This window comes from Lonchura striata, chromosome Z, assembly GCF_046129695.1.
Source record: "Lonchura striata isolate bLonStr1 chromosome Z, bLonStr1.mat, whole genome shotgun sequence".
Classification (NCBI taxonomy): Eukaryota; Metazoa; Chordata; class Aves; order Passeriformes; family Estrildidae; genus Lonchura; species Lonchura striata.
The window spans coordinates 86,588,050-86,615,125 of NC_134642.1; the positions used below are offsets into that span (position 1 = coordinate 86,588,050).

The 27,076-nt window shown below is 45.5% G+C and overlaps 2 protein-coding genes across 2 annotated transcripts in view; one reads left to right on the top strand and one right to left on the bottom strand.

Annotated features, from left to right (window-relative positions):
- ATG10 (autophagy related 10) overlaps positions 1-16,218 on the top strand; it is a 47,501-nt gene extending 31,283 nt beyond the window's left edge. The window contains exons 4-7 of the mRNA XM_077790456.1: positions 1,067-1,164; positions 13,990-14,087; positions 14,352-14,465; positions 14,779-16,218. Coding sequence (XP_077646582.1) covers positions 1,067-1,081 — 15 coding nt within the window. The 3' untranslated portion in view covers positions 1,082-1,164; positions 13,990-14,087; positions 14,352-14,465; positions 14,779-16,218. The remainder of the gene's footprint in view (positions 1-1,066; positions 1,165-13,989; positions 14,088-14,351; positions 14,466-14,778) is intronic.
- A 2,856-nt stretch (positions 16,219-19,074) lies between these two features.
- RPS23 (ribosomal protein S23) lies at positions 19,075-20,922 on the bottom strand. Its single transcript, XM_021551789.2, has 4 exons — positions 20,852-20,922; positions 20,452-20,611; positions 19,406-19,526; positions 19,075-19,269 (listed from the first exon to the last, which is right to left on the bottom strand). The coding sequence occupies exons 1-4, from the start codon at positions 20,853-20,855 to the stop codon at positions 19,123-19,125; spliced, it is 432 nt and encodes a 143-aa protein (XP_021407464.1). The 5' UTR covers positions 20,856-20,922; the 3' UTR covers positions 19,075-19,122.
- Between the last annotated feature and the right edge of the window lie 6,154 nt (positions 20,923-27,076).

Consider the following 27,076-nt stretch of genomic DNA (forward strand, 5'->3'; position numbering starts at 1 on the left):
TGTGTTACTGTAGATTTTACACTGGGACTTTCTCTGCTGAGAGCAAAATTGCAAGTATGCATGGCATTTCATATCACCTGCACACAGGTGATCTGAGTGTAAATGCATACTTTTAAAATAAATTTATGCTGTTGTAGCAATTTCTTTGTGAATGTTAGAGTGTCCCCAGCACAGCTCTGGTATCTGTCATCACAAGACAGTGGATGTGATGGTCTAACAAGTCTTACCTTCATGAGGATAGCATAGAAAAGCTGATTAATATGCTTTTACCCCCTCAGATACTTCATTTTCCCTGTGATTCTGCTATATCATGCTTATATAGGTTCAGAACTTCCTGTTTTTTTTTTTTATAAACATGCAGAAAATAAAACAGAGGCTGTAGGCAGCTGGTTTGAATTTGTGTCTAAACATGGCATTCAAATATTAATTGTGTGAATAAATCTTTTTCATTTTGCAGACATACAAATGTCAGTACAATAAAACTGATTATCAGAGGATGATGGTTTCTGACACCTGATAAATGCCAAGATGAAGCTACTTACTGAAAGTCTATCGAAATACTCTGTTTGCCATAAACAGATGTTCATTAAAAATAGACATGCTTATTTTCTAAGTGGTTGACACTAATATCTTGGCATAATTCTAGCATCACAGCTAAAAACCTGATGCAGAAATGCTATATAAATGCAGCTCAAGAAAACATTGTGGACACAACAAAATGCAGTAAACTTTTATCTGCAGAATTTTGTACCTTAGATTTTCTTCACTCTCTCACTGTGAGTTGCATATATTTACAGTAGGTGAGTCTTCATGTTATTTTGTGGTTTTAAATCCACCTTACCAAAGCTTTGTTTTACAAAACCAGTTACACTTCACACCTTACAATCAGCTCAGTGAGTTGTTACTCTCAGGTGACAGAGAAGAAAACCAGACAGGGCATTTAGGGTGGCTCTGTGTGCATCTTCAGGCAGGACTTGAACAGTTTTCAGTTTTAATTTTGATGTTCTGTATTGAAGATGCAGCATGCCTAAGAGCTTTGGCTAAAGGTGGTTGTTTCTCCCTCCAGATGGAAGGCCTTTAACTCTGGATGAAATATGGGGAAGTGTTCATGCATCCTACCAGTCTCGTCTGCGGGAGGGGCCCTGGGACACTATTACACAACAGGTGAGAGATTGGGGAATTAAATATATGCCTGGGTCCTCAGTAGCCTTATTCCTCTCTTGGACAGGAGGAAAACAAGTTAAAATAATTAAAAAAAAAAAAATATATGTTTATATCATGTTGTGCTGAACCACTTACCAGCAATCATTTCAGTCCTGGATTTTGAAGGATAAATGTGTTCACCATTTAAGGCTTGCTTTGACAGTATCTCACATTTAAAATACTTTTCCAAAGCCAGTCCTCAAAAATTCAGGCAGTTTCTGAATAATCATGATTTTGGGTAAATACAAAAGCAGACTTGTTTATGTAAATAAAACATATCAGTGTAACATTTCACAGAATTGTCTCGTAATCAAATTACCAAAAAAGACTGTGTGTAATTTTCAGTTTTAAATAGATTTGCAGTCTTCAGGATTGAACAAGGGAAAATTGGTTTCGTATCCAAAAATAAGTTGGTGCTGTATACTAGCCACGTGGCTCAGAGCTAAGCTGGTTGTTGTGGTGTCTTCCTTTTGCTCCAGGTCCCATGAGGAAATCTGACAAAAAATTTAGACTCTCCAAGTGTGAGTTTTTTCCCCGTCAGACCAAGATACCAATGTGTCCTCTCTCCCTCCCCTTCCCTTCCTTGATGTTTTTATTTTAGCTCTTTCCAGGCACTCAGGTCTCCTGCCACAGCAGCATGACAAGAATGTGACATCCACTGGGTCCTACAGGAGCTCCCTTAATTCAAATAACACAGTTTAATTACAGGATGCCTGTTTGTAGATGGTGCCAGCCATGGGAGCACATGCAGAATTCTTGTTTTTTCACAGCCACAGACTATTATTTATCTTATAACAGCTTCCCGAGAAGCCACCAAGCCATGGGTGTTCTGGTGATTGCTGTGCGTGTCTGAATTCCAGTTGTGAGCTGGCAGGTTCTTACAATACTCACTTTTCACATGAAGGATTAATTACCTGGCTTGTCTGTGAATGAAGATGGGGAAACTGGGTTTCAATAACACAATGTAATAATGCGACACTACTGAGAATAAAGCATAAACGGGATGTTTGGAATGTGTGAAACGAGAGTTGTGGAAGCCAAAAGGAAAATCAGGTCACTCCCACACAGGGATTATTTTTGCTTCTTAAGGGACAGTAAAGTAAAAACTGTCCTGCATCTAATAACTGGAGGTGTGTGTAGGATACACACACACAGATTCCTGCCAGAAACAGGAGTTTTGGGTGGCAGGTTGTGTGTAGTGATGAATCTGATTTTGGGACACTCTCCAGAGGTGGTACAGCCAGCTGTAAGTGCACTGACAAACACAGGAAGAACATTTTGGGGAAATTAGCATAGTTAACAGCTGCAAAATGTGACTTTCTGTGAAATAAGGAGATTATGGAAGATAATGAAAACTAGCCTGCAAGCCTCAGATCAAAGCAAGAGTCAGGTCTGCAGGAAAAAACCCTGCTTTTCTCTGTCCAATGAATGAGGGTTCTGAACTGAAATACGGAGTTTTGTCTTGCCTTGCTGCTTTTCTGCTGACCCATTTTGTTATGTGGGTTAGGCTTTGCCTGCAGGGACACAGATCCTATAATGCAAGTCACTGGGCAAGCTCATCAAATCAGGCTTGAGCACTCAGTACACATGAGCAGCAGAGTAAAAAAAAGGTTTAGGATTTTAATCTGGAAGAGATACAAATTTTAGATGCTACATGCACCAAAAGAAATAAATTTTCTTTTTTGGGAAGAAAAATTGAGCTTGCCAAGGGTCCATGCATGTTACTTACCTTTTAACTAGAGCTGATCTGCACTGTGATTGGCAGACCAGGAAAAGAAAGGCTTATTGACTTTCTGGGACTTTTTCCCCATATATTTGATGAAACGAGGGTGCCAGACCTGTGCACATTTCTGATACAACCATATTCTGGTGTATACTGCCTGTGGTAGAGCACATCTATAATGAAGTACATCTCAGGAGCTGAGACAAGCTGCGAAGAGTGGAGACCTATGACATTTGCAAATTTTAGGTAAAATTTGAACTTTTATAGTTACTTTTGATTATGGTGGAAAGTTAGGCTCATTTCCAGAGGAAATATTTTTCCTGACTCGATTACTGCAAAAAGCAGAAGTCAACTAGTTACCTTCTCATAAATAAATTAACATGATAAGGTTGCATAGTATTTTATAATGATAATTGATAAATGGTGATGATTTAATTGCACTTCCTCTAGTAATAATCTTAAAATGCTCAAATGAAGTTCCTGTGATTGGCTTTCTTGTGAGTTAAATCTCCCTGGGGTCTTCAGTCATCCCTTCTCTACATCCGGCGATAACTTGCTTTAGCTGTTTTAAATAATACAAATCAATTAGAACATACAGCTGTTTAACAAAACTTCCAAATGTTGCTACAGGTCTCAGTGGGTATTTCCTGATGACTTATAATGACATCAATTTAGCACACCTGGTAAGATCTGTGTGAGCTGGAAGTGGCTTAATTCTGCAATGACAGGAAAATTAAGGAGTATTTATGGATTACTGTTGCCTTCCAGAAATGTTGCCAACTGTGATTTTCAGCTTCCTTTTAGGAGGATTCAGAAGCGGAATGACAGATACTGCAGCCCCATCTCCTGAATTGTTTACTTGTAACTTGGTGGGTGCTTTTTAGTGTTATTTATTTATATAGGTAATTTAAATACATATAAACATATCTTATACGTATGATGTATAATATTTATATTAGTTATTTATAAGATAGTATACACAAATACACAGTGGTACTGCCTGAACAGCTCAAACTTATTGGGCCCTCTTGTTTGTAATAAATATAATAAATAGCAGGTGTAATGTCCCAGCTAAGAACGCAGCAGCCCAAAAGTGCCATGGTCAAATGCTAAATAGTGAGGCAAATTGAGAGAATAAAACCTTATAAGAACAGGAAAAAAGTTTTAAAAAAAAGAAAAAGCCAACAGAGAGTGGAGAACAGAAATGAGACAAATGGGGAGAAAGCTTCCCAAATTAAAAAAAAAACAAAACAAAACAAAACAAAAAAAACCCAAAACCAACCAAAAAAAACCCCCCAAAAAAACCTGATAACTAATACTGAGTTAATTTGTAGAGGCTGCATTTCACCTTTTATCATTCTGGAAGCCTCTCTGAAGATGAGTGGGAGATGTGAAGCAGCAGAGAGTGACTCTGTGGTTATAGCCAGAGCTTCAGGCTGTGTGGCTTTGGTTGGATCCTCTCTGTGGAATTGGAAATGCAAGATTGAAAAGCTTTTATTGAAAGGCTCCTATTGTCAGGGTGTGGGATAGGCACTGTCAAGGCATGAATTTTCATCCTGCTCTGCTGAGGGCCCCACACCTGTTTGGAAGAGCCTTCATCAAGATCCAGGACAGTGGTGTAGCCTTCACATCCAGGTGTTTTCCAGAGTGTGTAGTGATGCTGGAGTGATGGATACAGTCACCTGCTAGGAGGTAAACTGAGGCCCATTCTCAAGCACCTTCTGAAATTTAATAATGGTGGAATAACAGACTGAAAAAAAAGTTGGGTAAAGGCACTACTGAATCTTCATAATTTTTTTGCCCTGATGGATATTTATAGAAGTGTAGACAAAGCAGAAGGACTTCAACAGGGGAAGAGACAACACTCTGACAAATACGTTTCTAAGACTGTGATGAAGCTGAGTGTTAATGTAGTTAATTCTATGAACACAGATGCCCATGTTAATTTTTGATTCTTTTTTCTTCTGCTAATCCATGCCTTCCATCAGTTTTTTTTCTGTGTGGAAGCAAACTAGCAAGACAATTTTGTAAACTGATAAATGAAGCTGATCACAGTCAGTAGCATCACCAACAATTTTGTTTTTAACAGAGTGATGTTGTCATAAAGCCTGACCTTCCCCTGAGGAAACAAAGTCATAAACACAATCAAGTATATGTGCTAAGGCTTAATCAATGCTTAGTGATAGTGGAATGTAAAACCAAACTTCCAAGGATAGAAATCGAATTGCATTACTACAGGAGGCTCAGAGGTTGAAAAACAACCCCATAAAACAAGAGCAAAACTTGGTGCCTTGAAGATCCTGCAGAAATAGTCTTAAAAATTAATCTGTGAGTTAGGATTCCAAAGGTCTCTGGAAGCTGTGGAGCACATGTGCCCATGCATGACTCCCAACACTGTTCAGCTGGAATTGCTTCTGCTACCAAAGCACTCCCAGGCATGGGAGGGGACACAATTCATGTGTGACACCTTGGTTCTGGATTTGCCAGCAGTAAATCAGCGTTTTCCTGGTTTAGCCATTTACTGTTGCTGCAGACACGGTAACTCAGACCATTCTGATACTGACTACATCCTATGTTTCTGAGTAGTGAGTGGTCAGGAATTTTGCATCTCTTTTTTCTCAACCGTTCAGTTCTCAGTTTCATTTTAATGAGGGGGTTTTCTTCTGTCATCTGATACTTAGCAGGTAGTTTTAATATGTCCCTTTAATACGTCATATCAGAAGTATTCAACCAAACTAAACTAGGGAAATCACAACACAGAACTGCACCTGAGTTAATCCAGAGTCTTTTTCAACCAGGAGTTAGGAATCTGGAGGACACATTCTTTATAGTACCTCAATAATCCTGTCCATTACATCACTTAATTTATAGCAGTGTTAACAGAAAAATCAATAAACATTATTTCTAAAATGTCAGGGATGTTAATAGTGTGATTTAAAAAAGGAGAAAGAGTCAAAACTCTGAACAGAACACATTGATATAGTGTTGTAGAGGCACATCTTGCTGAAAATGTGATAGGGAGGATTGAAATCATTACGGCTCAGTCATTTTGAAAAATGTGGTAAGGTATCTATTCTTAGACACACAAATCTTTCTTGCCATATTGTAGGATTTTACTAAGTGGGGGAGGCTGTATACAGTATTTCTTAACAGAAGGTTGCTAGGATCGCTCTTAACGAATTTGAGTTGCATCAACAGTTGCTATGGATCCCCTGCTAATATTTTTGGAAAATTATTAGTACAACTTCCTGAGAAAAGGGAGTCTTACCAGTACAGACGGGAAAGCTATTTGACAGGGGGAACATACAAGGATGGCAAAGCTGGGTGGGTATTTATTTCTCACTAAAATCTTCTATGATGTGTTGAACTCCTGGGTTTTAAACCTAGCTGTAGTATTGTACAAGCTACCAAGGAGGTTTTATTTCAAAACTAGCCACTGATTAATAATGTTCAGCTGTCCTAGAGTTCAGTCATGCTTTTCCACGTAAGACTTAATGGACAATAATCTAGTCCAACTAATTTAATAGAGGGAGAAGACCAAATAATGAACTCATACTAAATGTGGAGTAAAGGCAGAAGCTTAATGGATAGGGAGCTGACAGGTGTGCAGCTGATGGCATCTGCCAGAATTTGGAAAGGCATTTGCCACTGTCTGACATGACATCCTTGTCTCAGAGCTGGAGAGCAATGGGTTTGGTGCATGAACCCCTGGGTGGGTGAGGGATGGGGCTGGGTGGGCACACCTGGGGATTTGGGGTCAGTGAGTCAATGTCCAGGTGGGGACCAGGGACAAGTGGTGGCACCAGGGGACCTCGAGGAGCTGAGCAGGGCCCAGTCAGAGCAGTCCCAGGCACCAGCACAGGCTGGGCTGAGCACAGGGAGCAGCCCTGGAGGAGCCCAGGGGTGCTGTGGGGCAGGGCTGGGACCCAAACCCTGAGCTGGGCTGAGCCCAGAGCCCAAACCCTGAGCTGGGCTGAGCCCAATCCCAATCCCTGATCTGGGCTGAGCCCAAATCCCAAACCCTAAGCTGGGCTGAGCCCAATCCCAATCCCTGATCTGGGCTGACCCCAACCCCAATCCCTGATCTGGGCTGACCCCAATCCCAATCCCTGATCTGGGCTGAGCCCAAATCCCAATCCCTGATCTGGGCTGACCCCAATCCCAATCCCTGATCTGGGCTGACCCCAATCCCAATCCCTGATCTGGGCTGACCCCAACCCCAATCCCTGAGCTGGGCTGACCCCAATCCCTGATCTGGGCTGACCCCAATCCCAATCCCTGAGCTGGGCTGACCCCAATCCCTGATCTGGGCTGACCCCAATCCCAATCCCTGATCTGGGCTGACCCCAATCCCAATCCCTGATCTGGGCTGACCCCAATCCCAATCCCTGATCTGGTCTGAGCCCAATCCCAATCCCTGATCTGGGCTGAGCCCAATCCCAATCCCTGATCTGGGCTGACCCCAATCCCAATCCCTGATCTGGGCTGACCCCAATCCCTGATCTGGGCTGACCCCAACCCCAATCCCTGATCTGGGCTGACCCCAATCCCAATCCCTGGTCTGGGCTGACCCCAACCCCAATCCCTGATCTGGGCTGACCCCAATCCCTGATCTGGGCTGACCCCAATCCCAATCCCTGATCTGGGCCAGCCCAGAGCCCGTGGCCCAGCCCAGCGTGGACACCAGCCCAGGGCCATTCTGCCCCTCTGCCCCTCAGCTCGGAGCCCTGCAGAGCTGCCCCAGCCCTGGGCCAGCCCGGGAGGAGCTGGAGCTGCTGGAGCCGGCCCAGAGGAGGCTCCAGGGTGAGCAGGGGATGCAGCAGCTCTGCTGGCAGCAAAGGCTGGCACAGCTGCCATCGCTCACCCGGCCAGGAGAAGCTTTGGGCTGAGCTCAGGGCGGCTCCAGGGAAGATGGAGAGAGACAATGGACAAGGGATGGAGGGACAGGAGACAGGGAATGGCTCCACTGCCCCAGGGCAGGGCTGGGTGGGACACTGGGAATGAGGAATTGTTCCCTGGCAGGGTGGGCAGGGCTGGGATGGGATTCCCAGAGCAGCTGGGGCTGCCCCTGGATCCCTGGCAGTGCCCAAGGCCAGGCTGGACACTGGGGCTGGAGCAGCTGGACAGTGGGAGGGGTCCCTGCCATGGTCCCCCATCCAGGGGTGGCACTGGATGGGCTTTTAAGTCCCTTCCAACCCAAACCATTCCAGGATTCAGTAATAATTTACATGCAGAGATGAAAGCAATGCGAAGTTCCCTCACGGTTTCTTGGACATAATTCAGGACAGGCTTTCAAGTCCCAGTACTATTGTTACTGGAGTTATTCTTAAATGAAGATTCAGTAATAATTTCCATTCAGATTCGTAATTAATTGAACAAATTACAATGTAATAGTATTGATTCTGTTGATTATTTCCTACTTCTGTGGAAAAATCTGTTTCAGTGCTGTGCTGTGCTGTGCATTTTCAGATGATTTATGTAGCAGTGGTTCTGCTTCCAGAGAACTACCCAATAGGTATTTGTGCTGTAAGTTGTAAGAGCATGTTCCCTGCCTGGTGTGGCATTTCTCCTTGTAAACTGAGGTGGGTTCTGTACCTTGACTGCTGGAATAATCTGCCTACTGAACATTCCACCCCTTACAGAAAAATCCTAAATTACACAACAGCATTGACTGCACCTTATGAAATAAGTGGGGATCACATATGGCACACTGAGATCCATTTGAGTGGCCACAAGGCATTGTAGACAGTATTTTTTTTACTTAATTAATTTAAAAAAGCATTTTAAGTGCTGCTGAAATGGGAGTTAGATGTCTGTGCTAGCAGGAGGCAGTTTATACCTACGCACCTGCGCTCTGGAGTGGTGGCAGCAGATGGTGTCAGCAGTTCAAAAGCATTTAGACAAATTCATGAGGCCACTTGTCCATAAATGGATGCAAAATTACCTGGCAGGAGTGTGTCCTGCAGTGCCCGGGGTGCAGATCTGCTGGAGCCGTGCAGGGAGAGTGAACCACAGAGGGAGCCCAGGCTTGTGCAGGAAATGCTGCTGGGGAATCTCTGGAATCTCTGGGATTATGGGATGAACCCTTTCAGGCCACTTCTGTTAAATGCCAGCATGGGTTTGGATTTTTTTTTTTTTCCTTATCATTTTTTAATCAGTTTAGGAAATCTGTCTCCAGTGTCTTTTCCATACTTCCACAGCTTGTTGGATCATTCAGTTTTGCACCTTAGATGAATCTCATAACTTAAGAACAGATTTTAAATAGTAATTAATTAAGACTATATGCTACATAACTAAAATGGTGACAACTGAATTAATCTACTTTTGGCAAGCATGGAAGAAGAATCATCTGTTTATTTTCTTAGGAAAATGGCTGAGATGCCATTTCTTGACAATGTAACCATGGACCTGCCAATTTTTAAGTATAAAGTTTTCTTGAAAAATCCTAAATGCATAAGTTACGTGCTTGTGAGAAGCTTTAAAGCCTGAAATGAAGCTTGTTAAGCTTTAGAAACATGCCTGAGTGTCACCTACTGCTTTGATTCCTCCTGTTCTTGAAATTAATAATTTAAACCATATTATACGTATATAAAATGTGTAATTATGGACCAGCAGTGTTGGCTACTTGATTACTGGCTTCTTGGTTTTGCTTGTCCTGCATTACCCTCCTGCCTTTCAGGGATCTTTTGTTAGCTATTTAATAAAAGAATAAAAAATATATATTTAATAAAATAATAAAGTAATAAAATGTAAAAAATAATGACCACCTCTTCAAAACTGTAAATACTCTAGAATCAGGCAGAATTGGGGCATAAAATGTGAATTACAGAGTGTCAGAATGGTTTGGTTTGGAAGGCACCTTTGCTGGGATCCATGATGGATTTGAAGCAGCAGATGCAAAGTCGTGGGCGTGGTTCATCTCAGAGAAATTCTGGCTGTGCTAAGTGCCCTTGTATTTCTGTGCTGTAGGATCTGCCAAGCATCCTGCTTTCCTCAGGAACACGTAGCCATTTAATTGCCTCTTCAGCTTGGACTTGGTGCTTGATGCAAGGAGGACAGGATCTGCGTGGTGTTGGAAGTAGTGAAGGTGTTAATAAAAAAACATCACTGAGTTTGGTTGTGGGTCTTTGGGAGCACTCTGAACAGGGACATTAAATCAAGGGGACAACTGCAACTGCTGCCTGCAAAGGGCTGGGCTGTAAATCAAACCACCCTGCAGCCTCCTCCCCAAAGACAGGCTCAGTAACCACAGAAATCTGATTTTTGGGGCTACTTTGTGCTTTGTCCCGCCAGGGTCCCTTCAGGCTTTGCCCTGCTCGATGTGCTTTGATTGTCTGAGAAAAGCAGGAGAGCAGTGCCAGTGGCACTTGCCCCAGGCAGGGCAGGTTGTTCCACCCTCAGCCTCTGGATTTGGAGGGATTTCTGCGTTTTGTTGCAAAGCTGGGGAAACTTGCCTCAGTTACACCAGCAGGATGAGTTGGCTCCTGGCTGTGAAATTAAGTCAGTGACCAGAAATACATTTTGTTTATCCCAGGTCAGAAAATCACAGATTGGTTTGGGATGGGAGGGACCTGAAAGTTGAACTCATTTTCCCCCCTGCCATGTCAGGGACACCTCCCACTGTCCCAGCTGCTCCAGCTCGTGTCCAGCCTGGCCTTGGGCACTGCCAGGGATCCAGGGGCAGCCACAGCTCTGCCAGGGAACAATTCCTGATTCCCAAAATCCAGTATAACCCCAGGTGAGTACGATGGAGAAGCCCTGCACATTACTGTGCTACCAACAGCTTCATTTCTGTGATTTACACCTTCTGTCAGGGTTAGAAAAGTTTCCCGTGTCATTACAGTTCCTTAACGTTGTGCTTGCAGCTTAGTGATTCCATAGTAATAGATTTCCCATTGTAGTAATTCCATTATTAGAGGAAAATCCTTTGACCTCAAGTTGCACACGTTTGAAGTTCCATGTGTGTGTGCAGTTGCTGCTCTGGCTGTGGGACTCAGGGTCAGTCTGAAGAGAGAAATCTTCCTGCCTTCTTTCTGAATGTGTAGGGTTGGATTATATTAACAGGTAAGTTATTACTGATGTGTATGAAAATAAGGAATAAAAAAGAAGATAGACCATGAATTCAAGAACATAAATTACTTGTATGATCTTGAGTGAAGAATTTTTACTTAAATGTTGCTTCATTACATTTCAGTAAATGTGGTCAGAAATTGGAAGGAAGGGAAAAACTTATATCCTCTTTATTAATTACATCACTGTTTCCTTTTCCTAAACGGAAGAGATTACGGGAGGCATGTTTTATTACTTCTGCCTTTTCCTGACCTGGTGACTGCTGGGAAAATGTCTGGAATCAACTGGCACTGACTTTCTGGTGTTTGCTGGTAGGATCCTGCATGAACTTTTTGACACCCCTGTGTGAATTTATTTTTGCAAAGCAACATCATGCAAACCAGGTTGGGGAAGAGGCAGTTTCAGGCACAAATCCCCTGCACTGTCAACAATGGAGAGACCATAAATGTTGTGATGGATGCTTGAAGGCAGTTTAATGGTAGCACTGGAGAAAATAGAAGCCATTACCCCTGGAAGAGCTCCAGTTATGACAGAAAAAATAAATGGTGCTGTTACAAGAGATGTACTGACAACAGAATTCCTGCTGGCTGGGAAGGAGAGCAGCAGAGCACGGTACAGAAACCTACAGACAATTTCCCCTTATCTGAAGTAATGTTTATTTTTGGTTTAAATCCAACATGGAGACTGCTTGATCAAATGGCTTAATCCAATCTGATGGAAGTTTAGTCTTAATTATACTTGTGCTTGGGAACTGCCCAGTCTTTGCCAGTGCTCAGATCAGAGCTGTGCAGCCAGAGCTCGCTCAGTCCCAGCCTGGGCTGGCATTCCTGAGCAAACCAGGTTCAAGACTCAGGGAATGGCTCCCAGTGCCACAGGGATGGGATTTTGGGAATTAGGAATTGTTCCCTGCAGCTGGGGCTGCCCCTGGATCCCTGGCAGTGCCCAAGGCCAGGCTGGACACTGGGGCTGGAGCAGCTGGGACAGTGGGAGGGGTCCCTGCCGTGGCAAGGCTGTGATGGGATGAGCTTTAAGGCCCCTCCCAACCCAAACCATTCCAGAACTCTGTGATTTGTTTTCAATCTACCCCGTGGAACATTTAGTGTCTTGCATCCATCTCTCTCTCTCTCACAGTTTTTTTTATGGGAGGAGCTGAGGCAGCAGGTACAGCAGCAGGCACAGAACATCCTCACACATCTTTCCTGCGTCACCTAGGAGAGAGGTCTTTCTACAGAAAATAAATGAAGCAACATTTTGAGCTTCCAAATTCAGCAGAGCTGGCACCTGCCTGTGAAAGTATTCCTTCCCCATCCCAGCAGGGTCAGGAGGGATATGCAGATGTGTGATGGATTCCAGCCTGTGGTGCTGAACAGGCACTGCTGTAAATCAGCCTCATAGCTGGATAGATCCAAAATCATAGACAGATCCAAGAAAATAATGCTGTTGATTTCGAATAAACTGTGTGTCAGAGTATTACTGCCCAGAAGAGTTGTGGGCAACCTGCAAATGGGTTCTTGCAGTACAATGCCTGCGAGTGCTTGTGGGAATTGACTTGAAACTCTCACACTGCCCTGGTGCATGACTGACTGGAAAAAGATTAATTGTAAACAAGAAGTGACAATTCTTACACATTGTTTGTACTGTTTTGGGTTTTTTTCTTCATGAAGTCCCAGTAAGACTTTACATTTTTGATGTAACCAAAATACAGTTACAGGCTGGCATGGGACCAGCCTAGATGAAGGGTGCTTTTCCTGGGAGTGTGTGACACATTCCTGTCTTTTGGGTAGTATGGAATTCCCAAGTTAGGAGTGTTTCAGTGTCACTCTGTTGCCACATGAGAAAAGGAAGAACTAAAGAATGATGTGGAATTTAAAGGTAATAAACTGTTTTCAAAGATCAAGTCTGGCCTCCATGTGTCACTCACTGGTAGTTTGCTGAGGCAAGGAGTGCAGGGCAGAATCAAATATTGGGGGCTCAGGATAGTTGGGAATAACTTCAGGCTGAATATTCAGCTTTGGGAATTGTCTTAATGGCTTGTTAAGAGAGCTGAGTCACTTAAGCCCAGGTTACTTCTCTTCTTTCTGGGAATTTGTGAAGCTTTCTCAAATTTTTTGCACAATTTAATTTTTTTTTTTTACTTTGTGTAATAGTTTTGTAAACATTATTAGCCATATACTTTTTTTGTTGTCTTTAAGGTATACCATTGGCACAATCAAAGTATTTTCTGAATTATTTTGAGGCCCAAGTTAATTTGGGCAGATAATGAAAAGGGGGTTGTAATTCAAAATATTATTCTTTCTCAAAGAAAACTGCATCAATTCACTTCTGACAACAGCAGATGGTAGCATTCTTATGCAAGTTATCTGTTTGCAGTGGGAAACAAAGCTTTCTGAACACCTTTTTTTTCTATATTCTGAAGGTTGTGGGAGTTTTCTAAAGTTCTCTTAGGCATAAAGGGATTGATCCTCATGAGAACATTTTCAGCATCAGAAAAAAGTGGAAGTTGAAGTCACTTTGAGAGCACTTCCTTCTCCCCTCTTGCTGCCTCTCCAGCCAGAACTCTGCATATTCCCAGCACCAGCCTGAGAAGACCAGGGCCCGGGGTGGTTTGAGACCTTTATTTCTGGAGGGGAATGGTTTTTTTTTGTCTTATATTTGTGGTTTACACAGTAGCTTTGCCTCTCTGCCTCCAGTTAATGATGATACAGTAACTCGAGTTACTTCAGCAAACCATTTCATTTAAACTGAAGTAGTGGTATAGTCTGGTTGCTGATCTTACTTCCCTTTCAACAGAGAATGTGTATTATTGATGTGTAATATATTCAGTATATATTAATTTGTCATGACTGTGATAGGAAGAGCAAAGTGAGCGGGGATTCTGAAATGAGAAGAGTTGCATCAGGGGCTGATTGCACCCTGTCTTGTCTTTTCCAGATGCACCTGATGAGTTTTCTGCTTTTCCCTTCCGTGACAAAGCTAATTCTGTTCCCTCTTAGGAGCACCCCATCCTCGGGCAGCCTTTCTTTGTCCTGCACCCCTGTCGGACCAATGAATTCATCTCCGCTGTGCTGGGAGGCTCACAGGAGCACCGCAGGTGAGGGGCACTGCTGGGCCCTGCAAGGATTTCTGCAGTGCAGGGTGGGAATGGCCAAAGCTCCTTCCTTGGTGCCAGCAGATTAAGATTCCTGTATTGTCACTTTAGGCCTCAAAATTAAAATACATTAGTGATAGGAAAAAGGAACAGCCCCATGTGAAGTTGTTTTGTGACAGTTTTGTTGAGTCTGTCTGCGATTCAGAAAAAGCTGGGATATTACATTTATGGTGTTTTTTTTGTGTTTCTTTATTCTTTACCCCCTAGAAACACAAATTACATCACACTGTGGCTCAGTACTGTAGGCCCAGTTGTGGGCCTGAATCTGCCTTTGAGTTATGCAAGACTGGCACCTGAGCAGAGCACACCTGTGGCTGACAGGTAAGAGCGAAGGAAATCATCCTTTCCTCCCCCATCCTCCTGTTCCAAGGTTCAGATGGATAAATGGCAGAACCATTACCTCCTCCTTTGTGCCTCACTTACTTTGCAATGGAAATGTGTTCAGAGAGAGAGTTGCTCAGCCCATTGCTGACAGCCTTGATGAGTCCAGAGGGCCCCTGAGCTCCTGGGGTCTCTCTCAGGTGTGGAGAAATGTTTTATATTGGTTCTCCCAGCAGAGGGCTGGGGGTCTGGCATAACTGCTACAAGGATTTTAATTTAACTCCTTTTTTTGTGTTTGCTGTTGCCTCTCCAGAGCCCTGAGCTGAACGACTGGGAGCGATTAGGTGTGAAAAAGCTGCTGCAGACTTCCCTGGGGATGAAGTTGAAGGATGCTTCCTGGCTGGTTAGCCGTGCCAAAGTGGAAATGGTTGCTCATGGCTCTTTCTCTGGCCAGAACTCGACGCTGATGAGGGTGGGAATTGGCTGCAGCTGTGGGAGCACCTCCCCAGCCCCAGCCTCCCTTGAAGTCACTCATCTGCCTCCTGTGCCCCTGCCCTTGCTGAGGCTGCACACAGATGCACCAGCCAGACCCAGAGTTGCTGGATTTACTGAACTTACCTCTAGAAAATCTGCACCATCCGTGGGGCAGAGAATGCAGTATAAACACAGAGGAACGCTCGTGGGATGCGGTGTGAGCTTGTGGCAACGAGAGTATGGCTGAGACCGCTTCCCCTGGGAGCCACCTTCTCCACCAGAGCCTGCTGAGGGACCAGCCCGCGCTGCCCAGCACACAGAGCATCCCCATCCTGCCCCTGCGGAGCAGACGGGGTCGGGGCTGTCTCAGGCAGAGCCCGTGGAGCCTGTGCTGAGCAGGTCCAGCTCTGGAGCTCGGGTGCCTGGAGCAGCCGTGTGGGAACATCTGGCTCTGCCGTGCTCCGCTGCCTGCCAGGGAAGCTCTCCGTGCGCCGGGAGCTGCTGCTGGCCCCAGTTAGTGCTTCTCGCTGGAGCTGTGCTTGTTCACAGGTTTGCTCCCTACCCTGCGCTGCTTCCCCTGACAGCTGCTGGTTTTTCGGGAACTGCCTGGTGGTGCTGCCGTGAGAACCAGATGAGGAGGAACTTCCCTACCACCCATCCTGGCTTCTCTCCCAGTCCCTTTTCATTTGCAGCGTAAAACAGAGTCTGAGCAGCCGACACTGGAACACAGGTTTTTACTCTGCATTTAGCAATTGTCACTTGCACACAGAGTCTAGGGCTGGGAGTGTGAAATGCATCCCAGATCCTGTTTTTTCACATGTTTTTAACTTCCATTACTTGCCATAGCTGGATGTGGAACACAAGAGTGCAGTCCTTCAAATTCCGCGGGTGTGGAATTCGTCTGCCAGACATTTGGAATTAATAATTAAATCACGTTGTTTATTTTGTTGTTCTGTGTCACACCAACCTGGAAAGCCATCTTTCCCATATAAGATTTACAAAATATGGCTCGCAGCTACATTGGCTTTTTTAACACTCTTGGTAACACATGCTTGATAATTGCATCCACAGCCCATTTTTAGATTTCAGTGAGACTTAGACAGGAGGAAGAACCAATAAAAAAAGGTAACAGCAGGTTTAAGAGATGTTAAACATTCACCCCTGCACTGTGATCTTCACTTGTGATACCCTGGAACAGAAGAAGTACTCAACCTTCAAAATGTGGAATTTGTATGTAAAGGAAAATAAATATTTGTATTTTACATGGAACAAGTCTCAACACCCATTGCTTTCTACCTTAATTCACCATTTGCAAAGAAAAATCAGGATTACTTGACCAGGGCATTACACTGGGTTCAAACAGTGAGGTGACAGTGCAGTGTCTCATCAGTATCAATAATTTCCCTGAAATTTGCCTGGAAAACCAAAATTCAGCTCAGTTAGTAGAAATACATGGAGGTTAGATAGAGAAACAAGTACAGGCTAACATAAATATTTGGGAGATAAATAAGCCTGTTTGGGTATCTCCTTTGCAATGGCTGGGGTGGGAGGTAGGCAACCTATTTCCTGTTTACATTTATACCTGGATGACTTAGGATATCTTAGCTGAATTTTTGTGCATGAGAATTATATAGATATATAATCTTAAAAAATTAAGTGAATCATGACACTGTTTTGTGATTCTATTTTATGTTGTGATTCATTATGTAGTGAAACTATTGAAGATCCTTAGACCTGAGTTTGGGTTTTGTCTACATGCATTGTCTGAACTCCTGCATCCTACCAAGGAGAAAATTTCCAGTTTAGATTTGTAAATTTGCTCCTTTGTTCATCTTTGCTAATCTGGGAAGACACAAAAGGGAGGTTCTTTACTTCTGGGGAGCCCTGTCAACAGAGAACAGTCTCACACCTGCCCTGCGTTGCCAGAATCATCAAGAGCAATTAATTTTATGTGTTCACCTAAGCCAAAGAAATGTGTTTTTCTGGGGAGTGCAGTTGGTAGCCACATAGATAATCCCTCATTTGTGTCAGCATGACCAGGTAAGAATTTAACCCCCTGCCAGGAGATCTGAGCTTGCCTGGCTTTGTTTACGAACAGGAACATTCCATGCAGGAAATGTGGAGCTATTTAATTACAGCTAAATACAGTCAAGTAATCAGTATCAATTTTTGCTGCTACTCCATGAATTTCAGCAAAACTTGCTCAGTAACTTTTTTCCCCCCTCCTTCTTCGCTATGATGATGGTTTCATGAGTCTGTTTGGACATCTGTATTTATATTGCACACGTATAAACTCAGTTCCAGCACAAAGGAAGGACGATTGCTCTCCTTCTGAATGGTGAAGTTACAATTATTTCCTCCAAAATAACTCTCTTTTAGAGAACAGCGTGTGTATGGGTATTTATACCTATTTTTAACAACATGTAGGCTTTTAAAAGTGTTTCAAGGAATTTACTGCATTTTTAGCAATAAATTCTTACCACCTAGAATTAAAAAAAAAAAAAAATGCCTGAAGCTGAGAGCTGCAAAAGTAACCCTGTATTGAGTGCTCGGGATCTCAGGACTAGGAAGGTGTCACAGAGGTTGTTATCTCTTGGATTTAGTGAAAATCTTAAAAAACCCTGCACCACGAGGAAGCTTTCAGTGCCTCACTTGAGAGCTTGTTGTAGCTGTCACCTCCTGAAGACAAATTCACCTTAGAGGCAGAGGGGATTTCACTGCTGTGTTTGAACAGAGAATGGATTTATGGAGCACTCTCTTAACACCTTCCTCAAGTGTCTTACAAAACAACATCTCCTGCAGCAGCACTGTTATTCAGTCAGGTGTTGCTGGTGTCAGATGGTTGGCCAGCTGCTTTAATAAGTGAAAACAGTAATTACTTCTGGTGATGAGGTGGAAAAAGTGGCCAGCTGTGGATTCTCCCTCTTTTGGAGGATGTTGGGTTAGGGAGCTTTCATCTCTGCATGTAAATTATTACTGAATCCTGGAATGGTTTGGGTTGGAAGGGACTTAAAAGCCCATGCAGTGCCACCCCTGGATGGGGGACCATGGCAGGGACCCCTCCCACTGTCCAGCTGCTCCAGCCCCAGTGTCCAGCCTGGCCTTGGGCACTGCCAGGGATCCAGGGGCAGCCCCAGCTGCTCTGGGCACCTGTGCCAGGGCTGCCCACCCAGCCATTCCCTGTCTCCTGTCCCTCCATCCCTTGTCCATTGTCTCTCTCCATCTTCCCTGGAGCCGCCCTGAGCTCAGCCCAAAGCTTCTCCTGGCCGGGTGAGCGATGGCAGCTGTGCCAGCCTTTGCTGCCAGCAGAGCTGCTGCATCCCCTGCTCACCCTGGAGCCTCCTGTGGGCCGGCTCCAGCAGCTCCAGCTCCTCCCGGGCTGGCCCAGGGCTGGGGCAGCTCTGCAGGGCTCCGAGCTGAGGGGCAGAGGGGCAGAGGGGCCGAGGGCTGGTGCCCAGCCCAGGCTCGGGCTCAGCCCGCCCTAGTTCCGTTTCCCCGGGTCTCGCTGCTGCTGCCGCGACACCTGGCGGCCACGCGGCCGCACAGCAGCGCCGAGCGCTCCTCGCCCGGGATCCAGTCCTTCCCTCCTGCTCCCGGGAGCTGCACGCAATTCCAGCGTACCCTTAGGTTCCTTTGCCATTTTCACACGAACACCTGAATTCTATAGTGTATTATTTGTATCAGAGCCTTTGTAACGAGGGAATGGTTCACTCTGACTTCAGCCAGATAACCTCAAAATAAACGTTTTGAGGTTGTACTGCATTAAGAAGCTGCTGAACTATGCATTTTTTATCTGCCTAAGCAGGTAAAAATTCAGACACCCAGACTTCCCCCATACTAAGCACTCAATTAGTACTCAAAAAAGTGAAACTCTCTGGGCTGGGCAGATGTTTCAACCAACCCAAAGCTGCTGAGTTCTGTGCCTGTACTCGCACCCGAGACCGTTTTTCATGTGAGGAAGGCTCTTTTTCACAATTATGCATTAAAATTCATGCAGTTTGTCACGCCTTGAGGGGACGTTTTCATTCCTAAATGAACATTAAGGTTTGGGCTTTTTCTTTGGCCAGATGTAGGGAGAAATTCAGTGTTTTAATGCTCTGTGCCCGCAGCAACCCCTGAATAAGAAGCAGAGAACTTCAAAACCCACCATTTTATTGGTGTTGTTGCCAGACCGGTGAGGGATTTACGACCTGGGCCTCTCCTTCTTGCCCTTGTAGAGGGCCAGCAGGGACACGTTGGCCACCTTGACCACCTTGAAGCGCACGCCCGGGATGTCCCCCACGGCGTGGCCCTTGCGCCCAAACCCGGCCACCAGCACCTCGTCGTTCTCCTGGGACAGGACAGGGACAGCAACGGGGGGTCAGCACCAGAGCCACCCCAAAAACCTCCCGTGGCAGCCTGGGAACACAGTAAATCTGTTTTCACTCCTTTCCCCCCACCCTCCTCACAGCACTTCAGGCAATTACCTCGATGAAGTTCAGGCAGCCATCGTTGGGGACGAAAGCTGTGATTTTCTTGCCATTCTTAATGAGCTGGACTCTGACGCACTTCCTGATGGCCGAGTTGGGCTGCTTGGCTTCTACCCCCCTGCAAAGGAAACCAAGCAGCAAGGAAATCAGCGTGGGGGGCCAGGAGGGGCGTTAATTAACACAAAATGTACCTTTTTTCCTTGTATTCAGTGAAAGTGCTATCTGTATCTCAACACCTGTGAGCTATTTAGAAGTACTGAGTAATTAATACATACTAATCTAGGTTAATGCTTGAATCCATAAAATACCGGTTCCTAAACCAAACAGAAAAGATAATCTCTAATATAACTCACTAAAATTCTAAAGAACACCCCAAAACAATCAAAATCACAGACAGTGCCACCAAAACCAGAAAAGGTAATCTCTAATATAACTCACTAAAATTCTAAAAAAACACCCCAAAACAATCAAAATCACAGACAGTGCCACCAAAAACAGAAAAGATAATCTCTAATATAACTCACTAAAATTCTAAAGAACACCCCAAAACAATCAAAATCACAGACAGTGCCACCAAAAACACAGCTGTGGCAACATCCCAATGAAATTTACAAATTATTGAAAAGCAGGGAAAAAATAGGAAGAAGTAGGTAGGATGCATGACACACGAATGCTGCTTCCTTGCCATTTGTGCCAAAAAAAATCCCGATTATCACTTATACAAAAAAAAAAAAAAAAAAAAATTGGCTTTTCCATGCTATTCAACTAAAATCCCCAATTTTTTCAAACTTTTAAAAGAAAGTGATTTTCTCTGATTTTTTGCCACAAATCCCGGTTTTTTGTAGTTTTTGAAAAAGAAGCCACGCTTCTCATTTTGCTGTAAATTGTGCATCAGCTTTAACGCTAGTTGTACAGATTTTTACATTAATTCTTCCCCATGACGTTTATTCCCCCCCCCAAATTTTTGAGACAAGCATCCTGAATCACTCTTTTTCCTCATCCACAGGGCTGGGGCTGCCATGGCCGCCGGCGGGAGCACCCACACTTTCTCCAGGACGATGCCCTTGGCGTGGGAAGCGCCGCCGAAGGGGTTGGCCTTCAGCGCCGTGCCCAGGTGCGCCTTCTTGTACTGCTTGTCGTGCCACTTCTGGTCCCGGCGGTGACTGCGCAGCTTCCGAGCGGTGCGGAGGCCTCGGCACTTCCCTGCAAGGCGAGAGGTGAGGAGGGGAAGGAGGCGTGAGGGGAAAGCGGCGAGGCCATGAGGCGGGTAATGGCGGACGCGGCCTCACGGCGCGCAGCGCGGCCCGCGCCGCGCCCAGCCGGCCGCGGGCGGGCGGGCAGAGCCGGCAGAGCCTGCGGAGCGCCGCGGGCACCGCCGGGGATGCCGCAGCCGCGGCCCCGGCCACAATCGCGGCCCAATTCCCGGCGCGGAGCGGCGCTCACCCATCTTCCCCGCGCGGCTGCCGAGCGAGAAAAGGGGCCGGAACCGCCGCGCCCGCCTCTTATAGCCGCGCCCGGCAGGACCCCGCGCGGGCTGCCCGCGCCGCGCCTGATCCAAACACCGCACCGCCAGCGCGTTCGAGTCCCGGCACGGAGCCGCTCCCGCTGGAGGCCGCGGGTTCGAGTCCCGGCGTCGCGGGTTCGCTCCGGCCTCAGGGGAAATGGGGAAAGGAAAGTTTGGAAAATTTGGGAACGTTTCCGTGCAGGCATGGAAAATGCTGGAAAAGCGGCATTGATAATGGTGATAAACGCCGGTCACTTGTTTTTTTTAAAAGTTTGATGAGTTTAATATTGGTAAAATGGTTATTTTATTAATTACAAAAAATAGTAATACACTTAGAGTGATAAAAAATTTAGAGTTAGGACAACTATAAGACAGTAAAAAAACAAAGAATTATGGATGTCTGGATGTTTTTGGGCACTCAGCTGTCAAAATAATGTTTTGTGAACAAAAGAATAACCCTTAAAACAATACACTGTTGCATATTCATATCTACTTCATGGTTATGAATATATTCTATTTAAAAAAAGAAACTCTGGTATATGTCAGCTGCTGCTTTCAATCCCCATGGTGTCTTCGAGCCTGATCAAGGCCTGAAGAAATTAGCTTCTTCTGATAAAACCATCAATTTGTCTTCTCTGGAAGATTTAGGGGTTCTGTGACTGTTATCTCAAAGTGAGTATCTCATTTGTTTAAAAAAAACCCCCACATACATAGTTTCTATTTTAACTACAAAACTACATTTACCATGCTATTAAAATGCTAATACAGCACTTCTAATCAATATAACACAATACATATAGTAAATATCTGCGTAGAGTTATATCATGTGCATTTTTTTACAGGTTTCTTCAAGTACATGTGTGGGGAGCAGGATGCAGGAGTTGGATTTGGCCTTGGCAATGGAGAAAGTCAGGGACTGACTCCCAAACTAAAACTGGCATCGACTTGTGCAAAATGCATATTTTATGACTGGCTTTTTGCAATCATTAAATTGAACACTGTATGTATTGTGTTATATTGATTAGAGGTGCTGTGTTAACATTTTAATAGCATGGTAAATGTAGTTTTGTAGTTAAAATAAACACGCCTTGTGAACAAAGGAATAACCCTTAAAAACAACAGTCCATTGCATATTCATATATTTCACACATGGTGCATAAATTCCTTGCAAACTAAGAACTTTTCTGGTTTTTATCAACTTCTTCCCCTTAATCCTGGTGGTTCCACAAAGATGGAGAGAAGGTGGAAGGATGTTTGTCTGTTCTGAGAAGGAGGCTGTAACTCTTTATGTGCCCTGTTGCTGTTATCTCTTGTTTCTTGTTTCTTGAGCTAGTAAAAAATATCTTACATTGCAGAGTTTTTATTTTACCATTAATTGTAACCTAAGACTATATTTAACACTTAGAAAGGATTAATACAGCATTACAAAATAACCCTCTATAACACATGTAGTGTTCAATTTAATATTTGCGAAGAGCCAACCATAAAAATTCGCATTTTTCACAGCTGGACTGACTGGTTTTATGGGTCTTTTCTGACCTCAGTGGCTCGTTGGTTCTTACTGGCAGATTTTCACGGAGTGATGGAGTCGTTTGGGTTGGGAGGGACCCTAAATCCCTGTCCTGCCAGGCAGGGACACTTTCCACTGTCCCAGGCTGCTCCAGCCCTGGTGTGTATCAGAAAAAAGCTTTTAATTCTCATTTCTGAAAGCTGCCCCAGTCCACGCTGCCAGACTCCATCCACCCAAACCATGAACGCTCCCTTCCCTTTTGGGAATGACTCTGAAGAGGCAGTAATTAGGTATAAACACATCATTTTTAACACAGCCTCTGCTCATGGCTTAAGTGGAAAAATACGTATTTGGTGTATTTACGTAGGGCTGGTTTTGCATTCAGTCTTTATATAATAACTAATATAAAAAAAAATCCTAATTATTATAAAAATCCAACTTCCCCCTGCACAAGAAACCTCAAGCAATCCCAGACAAAACCACTAACCCTATCAACAGTTTGAGGAGAAAACACTACTGGTATAAAAGACAGCTCTTGAATATGCAATTCCAATGTTGGAATGCAGTTGTTGTTTGGTAATTTCCAAACCATTCTGTATTTGTGAGAACGCTGCAGCTTTGCTTTACAGAGTTAGGAATACTAGGAATACTTAAAAGGAAGACAGTTGGTGAATATAACATAAATACACCATGACAAACTGGTATTTATTGGACAAATATTCATTAAAAGGTCAAGATCTGGGAAAGGGATGGTTTGCCATGGAGCTACTATGGGATTTGCTCTTTCTTTTTAAACTACACCAGGATTTTGGGACACTTATCTTAAGACAGATTTTCTTTGTTTCACCATATTCTCAAAATTACTGCTGGTTTTTTTTTAAATTTATTTTTATTTTTTATTTTAAAATTTTTTTTATTTTAATTTTTTTTTCCCCAATATGTCATGTTTTAACCCCAGATGGCAGCTGAACACCACACAGCCTCTCCCTCATTCCTCTCTCTCTCCTGGAAGGGAATTGTACCAAAAATGGCACCGTTTTGGTAAAGATATCTTGTAAAATTTTGATAAAGAACAGTTTAATAGCTGAAAGAAATAATAGTTAAAAACACATGTCTGATTTGAGACAATAAATAAGAATAAAGTAAAAATTACGGCTAATGAGTGAGAAGTGCGCAGGCACAGATGGCCTCAAGGTGTGCCCCTGGAAAAATAATTAACAATCTTAACTCAAACTCTACATCCTCCATTAATTCTTCCAAAAAATACTCCAATAACCAAAACTATTACTTTACCACCTCATACAACAAAACGAATCATGGTAATAATAAATCAACAAATTTTACCTATCAACAAAAAAATATATATTATATATATAAGCAAAAGCAAAATTAATATTTATTTATATATAATATATATATAATTAATCTATATAATCTATATAATCTATATAATCTATATAATCTATATAATATATTATATATTTAGGAGCCAAGAGTGCTGAGCAGTGGACAGTGACATCAGTGACCTCACTAACTGTGTGTTTAGAAAAGTGAGTGACACTTCTCTCCCTTCCCTGGGCTGCTTAAATTTTTTAACTGAGCCGTGTGTCTCTTCTGGTGTAATTGCTCTAACTTTAGCATCATGCATTGCTGGTGCTTCTCAGAAAATTTAGGGGTTATCTTCAAGTGGTTTTTGCTTAATCCTACATTCCCTCATCTCATTTTTCAATCTGGGATTCTCACATAAGCATCTTTACTCCCCCTTAAATTGGATAGAAGCCGCTCAACCGAGGACAAGCTGTTGGGGGATTTCTCAGATGAGCAGATACCCTCTGCATCCCAGAAGGAGAAATGAATTAGGATGGCAAATCCTTTTTAATGATTACAATGCTAAAGCCCCAATCAATCCCTAATGTCTGGAATGCCACAGGCAGGAGCTCCTCATCAGCAAAGTGAAGCTTCACGGGTGGTGCCATCAGCAGGTATCAGGGCAGGACTGGGTGTCTGATGCTGCAGGTTTGTGTATGGCTGTGTCCTGGCTGATATTTAAGGGTTTTGGAGTGATCTCCAAGGTCCCTTCCAGCCCAAACCATTCTATGGATCCGTGATTCTTAGGGGTACCAGGGTGTCTGACCCACAGATCTCTTGAGGACGACTCAGAGCCAACCCCCGGTAGTCACAGTGAGTGTGGGGGCTTTGGTGTCTGATCTGAAAAACACAGACACTGCAATTCTGTGAGTATTTCACAGCTGGAGCCTGGCCTAGAGCTTCCCACTGCCCAGGGCAGGGCTGGATGGGGGATTGGGAATCTGGAATTGCTCCTTGGGAGAGTGGGCAGGTCCTGGCACAGCTGGGGCTGCCCCTGGATCCCTGGCAGTGCCCAAGGCCAGGCTGGACCTTGAGGCTTGGAGCAGCTGGGACAGTGGGAGGTTTCCCTGCCTGTGGCACTGGATGAGTTTTGGGATCCTTTCCAACCCAGACTGCTCAGTAATTTTAGAATTCAAAGCACTGAAACAATTGATCCATAAAGCTGGAATGCACGAACTGCATTAGTGTTGAAGAAAGGAAACTGCTTCCAAATATTTGGCTCCAAAGCTGGTATTATCTTGCTTTCACATCAGTTAAGTCAAGATATGTAACATACATATATCTATCTCATCTTTATAATATATAGGTGACATATTATAAGACTTCAGAATACATGCAGTTCTTTCTGTGAACAGAAGGAGAAATTCCAGAGCTCCTTGTAAACATCACCCTCACCTCCCTTTAAGGCAAGGGTTAAAGGGAGGTGAAGTGAACCTTGGTGTGAATTTAGAGCTCGTCTGATCCTGTTCGTTTTTCCCCCTTAGCAGGCAGCTCTCACCTGGGCACGGTTTCCCAGACCAAGTGAACATTGCTTCAGCGCGGGGAGCGGGGCTGGAGCGGGGCTGGAGCTGGGAATGGAGCTGGGAATGGAGCTGGGAATGGAGCAGGGGATGGAGCAGGAGAGGCAGCCAGGGATGGAGTGGGGATGAGGTAGAGGATGGAAGAGGAGATGGAGGGGAGGATGAGGCAGGGGATGAGGCAGGGCATGGAGCAGGGATGGAGCGGGAATGAGATAGGGAATGGAGCCAGGGATGGAGCGGGGGTGGAGCAGGGATGGAGCCGTGGATGGAGCAGGGATGGAACAGGGGATGTAGCCGTGGATGGAGCAGGGATGGAGCAGGGGATGGAGCCGTGGATGGAGCAGGGATGGATCAGGAGATGGAGCGGGGTGAGGCAGGGATGGAACAGGGGATGGAGCCGGGGTGAGGCAGGGATGGAAGAGGGGATGTAGCCGTGGATGGAGCAGGGATGGAGCAGGGGATGGAGCAGGGATGGATCAGGGGATGGAGCCGTGGATGGAGCAGGGATGGAACAGGGGATGGAGCCGTGGATGGAGCAGGGATGGAACAGGGGATGGAGCCGTGGATGGAGCGGGGATGGAACAGGCGATGGAGCCGTGGATGGAGCGGGGATGGATCAGGGGATGGAGTGGGGTGAGGCAGGGATGGATCAGGGGATGGAGCCGGGGTGAGGCAGGGATGGATCAGGGGATGGAGCCGGGATGAGGCAGGGATGGATCAGGGGATGAAGCCGTGGATGGAGCTGGGATGGATCAGGGGATGGAGTGGGGTGAGGCAGCGCTGGATCAGGGGATGGAGCCGGGGATGGAGCAGGGATGGATCAGGGGATGGAGCCGTGGATGTAGCAGGGATGGAACAGGGGATGGAGCGGGGCGAGGCAGCGCTGGATCAGGGGATGGAGCCGGGGATGGAGCAGGGATGGATCAGGGGATGGAGCCGTGGATGGAGCAGGGATGGATCAGGGGATGTAGCCGTGGATGGAGCAGGGATGGATCAGGGGATGGAGCCGTGGATGGAGCAGGGATGGGACAGGGGATGGAGCCGTGGATGGAGCAGGGATGGGACAGGGGATGGAGCGGGGGATGGAGCAGGGATGGATCAGGGGATGGAGCAGGGGATGGAGCAGGGATGGATCAGGGGATGGAGCGGGGTGAGGCAGGGATGGAACAGGGGATGGAGCCGGGGTGAGGCAGGGATGGAACAGGGGATGGAGCCGGGATGAGGCAGGGATGGAACAGGGGATGTAGCCGTGGATGGAGCAGGGATGGGACAGGGGATGGAGCCGTGGATGGAGCAGGGATGGGACAGGGGATGGAGCCGTGGATGGAGCAGGGATGGATCAGGGGATGGAGCCGTGGATGGAGCAGGGATGGGACAGGGGATGGAGCCGTGGATGGAGCAGGGATGGGACAGGGGATGGAGCCGTGGATGGAGCAGGGATGGATCAGGGGATGGAGCCGTGGATGGAGCAGGGATGGATCAGGGGATGGAGCCGTGGATGGAGCAGGGATGGGACAGGGGATGGAGCCGTGGATGGAGCAGGGATGGGACAGGGGATGGAGCCGTGGATGGAGCAGGGATGGGACAGGGGATGGAGCGGGGCGAGGCAGCGCTGGATCAGGGGATGGAGCGGGCTGAGGCAGGGATGGATCAGGGGATGTAGCCGTGGATGGAGCAGGGATGGGACAGGGGATGGAGCGGGGCGAGGCAGCGCTCCGCCCGCAGCCGCCCCGCCCCGGGCGCTGATGCGCAGCCGGGCTGCTCGG

Coding starts and splice junctions, on each gene's coding strand:
- RPS23 (XM_021551789.2), bottom strand. Junction 19,527..20,451: donor GGCATCGTCCTGGAGAAAGT/GTGGGTGCTCCC, acceptor TTTCCTTTGCAG/GGGGGTAGAAGCCAAGCAGC. Junction 19,270..19,405: donor GCTGCCTGAACTTCATCGAG/GTAATTGCCTGA, acceptor GTCCTGTCCCAG/GAGAACGACGAGGTGCTGGT.